The sequence below is a fragment of the Anneissia japonica genome, unplaced genomic scaffold (assembly GCF_011630105.1).
Source record: "Anneissia japonica isolate Jap-2015-1 unplaced genomic scaffold, ASM1163010v1 scaffold724_len3256291_cov202, whole genome shotgun sequence".
Classification (NCBI taxonomy): domain Eukaryota; kingdom Metazoa; phylum Echinodermata; class Crinoidea; order Comatulida; family Comatulidae; genus Anneissia; species Anneissia japonica.
Window position 1 is genome coordinate 2,193,385 of NW_022744966.1, and position 5,601 is coordinate 2,198,985.

Consider the following 5,601-nt stretch of genomic DNA (forward strand, 5'->3'; position numbering starts at 1 on the left):
TGTAACTTAATTCATTCTAATTAAAGCGAGCCACGGATTTGGCAATAACAGGCCCTTAAAATTTTTGCTATAGATCGACTACAATGTACATAATATTTAATACATTTAAATCAAATTTAGATCAATTTTAAATAGCAGAAGTGGATTTAAGGGGAAGGGGTGGTAAAAAAAAATAAATAAATAAAAAATAAAAATTGATTGCCCAAATGCATCAGGTTATTTTCGGGCGTCTAGAAAAGACAAATTTCCTCTAAGATGGTGTTATCTTGATCGGACCTACTTTCGGCCCCCCCCCCTTCCCCTTTCCTCCCCTTTTTTTCGGCCCGGGCCCTCCTCTTTCGGACATCTCTGGATTTTCCCCTGAATTGGCCTGCATGCCAACAACTAAAGAACATAGGCTATTTATTTTCAACATTGTTCTGTGTATATCATTTGAATTTATTCAATTTCAAACGAAGGAGCGCTGATTTTCGTATAATTTTTGTAGAATTTCAAATGAATGTACCCACTGTTGTCTTCTAATCGGATTAAAATCTGGCCGAATTTTGGCCGATATCGAAAAAAAGTTTGGCCGAATTTGGCCGTGAGATGGCGTGTGTTTGGCCGTGAAGCCTGTCGACTATTTGGCAACCCTGGTATGTACCATGAGGCCTAGATTTTGTTATATTATTACTGTATGGCAAAGTAAAGGTAAGAATTGAAGAGTTACGAGTGTGTATGCCTTAGTTGGCATGGGTACGAGGGTAAGCCAAATGCCACACTGTATAGAAGGCCAGCACGAGTTGTCGCTTGTTTAATGTCTGCAAGGATAATTTGGTCCTACCATATTCATATTATAGGCTGTCTAATTATACTGTAGGGCCCACAAATGTTAAAACATTGTACCCGCAAATGTCAAAATAACCACAAATGTAAAAAACTTTTGCTCACAAGTGTGAAAATCTGTTTAACCACAATAACATTTGGCCTACAAGGAGGAAGTCATCCAAAGTGACCTTAGGGTAAAAGGTCTAAGTCTGCAATCAGCTCTGGAAATAGAGATCTGCTATTAAATGAAGAAAAGTCCAACCCATGACCAAAATGTACAAGGATTTTAACACTTTGGCTGCCAGCAGCAAGTATACTTGCCCACAAGGTGTTGTTGAGGGCGTCAGGGCCAAGTATACTCATCAAAATCGGGGTAACATTCTAGCATTTATAACTTTTTTGTTATACATTGTAGAACCACAGACTCAACAGCTGGTAGTTAGGGGAAGATGCACCTAGACGATAACATACAAATGACGTATGTATGTTTGTTGTGTTATGTTGCCGGCAGTACACTACAGCGGCACAAGTGGGGGTGCCCTTTGAACATATACCAACCCATGCAAAAAGCGAACAAGATAACTCGCACTTAGCATAGTCATAAAAAGTGCTATCACAGTGTCGTCATTTTTATGACAGGCCCTATACGACTAGATCAAATTTTAAAAAAGTACGTTTGTACATGTAAACTTGTTTTGGCACACGGGAAGGAACCTTAAAAATGGGTCTGGCAGTCAACGGTTTAATCGTATATGAGAATGATGATGAAATGTAAAAAGTTTTTACTGCAAATGTAAGAATAGGCTCCTACTAATTCTTGACATGTTTTTTTCTTCTTTTTTTTTTGGCTACTTTTAATTTATCCATGCTTTCTTCGTTGGCAATTAACTTTAATAACTGTACAAGTGACCAAATTGTTGTGACTTTTAAGTGGACTTTCTAGGACAGGTCTTATCTAGCAGCTTTCTGTGTTGGCAATATCTGTGTTGGCAATATCACATGACATGACTTGATAACTTAACTTGAACAGGTCTTATCTACTGTACAGTAGCTTGCATCATATTTTGTAAACTTAATTTTCATTTTTATCTGTAGCTCATCACCCATCCCATCATTCCTCCACCAGATTTACTCTTATTGTACAAGGTTAACTGGCAGACAATAACTGTCTACTGCCCCCTCCCCCACCCCTGTGGCAGTAGACATAAAGTCTCATTGTAAGAATAAAAAATATTGAATGACTGTAATTATCACCACATTTGCTGGTTTATAGTTAAATGAATATGCCTTTCAATAACCTATTAATCAGCATTCTACATTTGTTTTCTTCTGCAGATGCCTCAGAGGAAGAAAGTATCTCAAAAAGTCAAGAAAAAACGTCCAAAAAAAGCCACAAAATACAAAGAACCGAAGAAAACAATTGCTGTGAAAAGTGATACATATGTTTCTAACAGTAACACCTCTGCACAGAAGAATAAAAATTGTCATTTAAAAATGTCAAAAAACAACCAAAAACCAATTGTTCGTAGCAAGAAAAAGGAAATAGGAAAAATTTCATTGAAGTTATTGAAGTTAGTAAATATAGATGAGAAAACAAGGATCTCTTTGGGTACTTGTAATGACATTAACTGTGAGGTGAAGGAATATTCCTTGGAAAACAAAAGTAAGAAAGAACCTCAAATTTGTAATACAAAGGTTGTGAAGGACCAAAAAGGATCTGGAAGTGAGGGAGAAAATGCCACTAGAATGGCAAACTCTAGCCGTAATGTCAAAGGCAGCCCTTCGTATGAAGTACCACCTAAAAGAACCTCACCTAGAAAAAATAAAAATTCTGGAAATGATACTAAATTTGGATCAAAGAACTCAATGTGTAAAGAATCTCAAATTGGTTTTACAATCTGCCACGTAGTGAACGAAAATAATGTACAAGATGACACTGTTAAGATGAACTGTAGTCCTAATGATGAGGGCTGCTCTCAGTTGGGGATCAATTCTAAAAGGACCACACCCAGAAAACGGAAAAATTCAACAACGGAAAATAATTCTGGAGGAAAAAAAGCTTTACTGGGCAGCCAAAGTAAGAAGGAAGAGCCAAAAATTGGTGTTAAACTTTGTCATGTAGTGAGAAACCAATCACAGTCTGAAAAAAATAATGTTCAAGATGACACTGTAAACATAAAATGTAGCCTTAATGAAGAAAGCTGCTCTCAATTACAGACAAATACTAGGAGGACCTCACCCAGAAAACGGAAAAATTCAAAAACGGACAATAATTCTAGAGGAAAAAAGCTTATTCTGGACACCCATGGTAACAAAGAAGAAGTGAATGGTGATGAATTCTGTCACTTAGTAAAGAACCAATTGCAGCCTGAAAATAATGTCCAAGATGACACTGCGAAAGTCAATTGTAGCCCTAATGATGACAGCTGCTCTCGATTGGGGCCAAATTCTAAAAGGACCTCACCCAGAAAAAGAAAAAATTCTAAAAAGGATAATTCTGGATTAAAAAAGTTTAACATCCAAGGTAACGAAGCAGAACTGCAAAATGAGAATAGTAGCTGCCGAGTAATGAAGAACCAATTGCAGTGTAGAAGTGAGGATCAAGATGTAAAGATTAACAATAGTCATAATGGTAAAAGCTGCTCTCTATTAGAAACTCATTCTGAAAGGACATCATCTAAAGAAAGGAAAAATTCAAAAAAGAGCAAAAGGTCTGGAGGAAAAAAACCTGTTAACATCCCAGAAATGGAGGAAAAGCTGCAAGCTGGTGATGCAACCTATCAGCTTTTGACACAATCTGGAAAGGAGGAGCAAGATGATACTGTAAAGACAAGCTTTCTAAATGGTTCTCAAACAACCACACCCAGAGAAAGTTCAAATGATGTAAATTCCAAAGAAAAAAAGGTTATTCTAGACATCCAAGGTACTATATCAAAAATTTGTTTATATTTGAAATAAATTAACCATTATAATATTTTTTATTATAGTACTGGTCATGATTATTGCAAATTATTGTATTCAGCCTGTTTAAAGTGTTAAATAATCCCTAGTTGATTAATAGGTGTTGATGGCTGTGTTTTTCCGATGCAGACTAATAAAGAATTACTATTATTATAATTATAGCATTGTCACAGGATCTTGAAGATGACTCCGAATCAGACGATGATCTTCCTGATTGCTTTGAAAGCACTCCTACAAGTTAGTTTTGTGATCTTTGCATTTAAATTTTCTATTTTTTTAAAAATATATTTTTGTGTATATAATGCATGTCTTTGTTGACTCATTTTACTAATTATTGTTTGTTAAATTCAATGGTGCTGGGTATGCAATGTACCCCTGCACTACACCCCATCTTGCATTAAAATTCTATGTACTGCACCACATATATCCCATCTTGCACTGTCTGCTGCTCCTGCTGGCTTTTAAGTTTACTGTTGAATTAAAATATTTCTAAATGTCAAGCAGAGTTTTTCATTTAATCATTTAAAGGCATTTCCAGACCCCATGAAGCTATAAAACATTCATGACTATAACCTCATTTTATAATGAACCCTTATTACATGTATGTGTAAAGTTATTATAATACCACCAAATTTTACAGTAATTTTCCTGTTTTAGTAAGCCCACCTTATCTTCAACTTGGCTTTGGGAATAGTAATGTGATTTACAACCAGATCTCCAGTTCATTGACTCTCTTGAAAACATGTTGTTTTGAGCTAACCTTGCTTCTAATAACCTTAGAAAGTGTCCCCTCACCACAATGACATTAGAAAGTGTCACCTCACAACAATGACATTAGAAAGTTTCACCTCACCACAATGACATGACACTTGTTGATTTGATTGGGTTTATTCCATATGCTCTTAAGCCTGGTTTCCTGTCGACGTAAAGGTCAGAATTTCTTGCGTTTCATACGTTTCTTACGATTCTTACGACTCTTACGCAAAGTTGAAATAATGCCGACGTCAACGACGTTTGCGTTGATCGTGTTGGGCCGCAGATAAACAAGCAATTTTCAGCCGCTTACGAAAGTTGAACTTACGACGTTAAACTACGACGTTGAACTCCATCCAGAGTCCAAAACGAGCGCTTGCGACTGTTACGTTGAGTTGAATTTTTCTTGCGATACGACGACATAAAAATGACGTAATTTGTAGTCACTTACGATTGGCTGCCTTTCACACTAATCCGTCCTTGTTACCCTGGGTTTTCGCGCGAATATAGGCCTCTACCTCTTTATATTATGAGCTGCACTGTACATGTTAGCAACACGTCTAACATTAACTCAACATGGATTATTGTAAAGAAGTTAGGCCTACATTATTAAAATACAAAAAGGCCTATTTGATGTTTGTAAAATTAATTTTGTTTCACAAAATAATGATGCTTCGAACATTCGTGTTTCATACATTTTAATTCTGGGAAACTGAATTAATTGGCCACGGCTTCGAGGTGCTTGTCACCCAATCTATTTTGAGAGAAAGATTAGGACAAAAAAAAAATCGGTACGCAGGAAAGTTGGATTGGTGGTAAACTTTAGCCCTAATTGACAAAATAGATATAAAACGGTCCTCACTCCTGCTGTATAAATGGCCCCTTTGGTTTGTGAAAAATTTGTTATTTTCATTTTTACTACTCTTCTCATTGAAATTTCGCAACGACCAACTAATTTGTTGCAGTATTATATTATTATACCATCATTGTCGTCATTACGATAATCAAACAGTGCTGCTGAGCTAGTGCTACTTATCCACTGGCATGTAGGCCTATTTGTGTGTAACTACATTTTACAAC

General features: G+C 36.3%; 1 protein-coding gene across 1 annotated transcript in view; it reads left to right on the forward strand.

Moving 5' to 3' along the window:
* Positions 1-5,601, forward strand: part of LOC117119801 — a gene marked incomplete in the record, with an annotated part of 19,344 nt that overhangs the window by 5,883 nt on the left and 7,860 nt on the right. Inside the window, 2 exon segments of the mRNA XM_033264717.1 lie at positions 2,143-3,730; positions 3,931-4,005. Coding sequence (XP_033120608.1) covers positions 2,143-3,730; positions 3,931-4,005 — 1,663 coding nt within the window.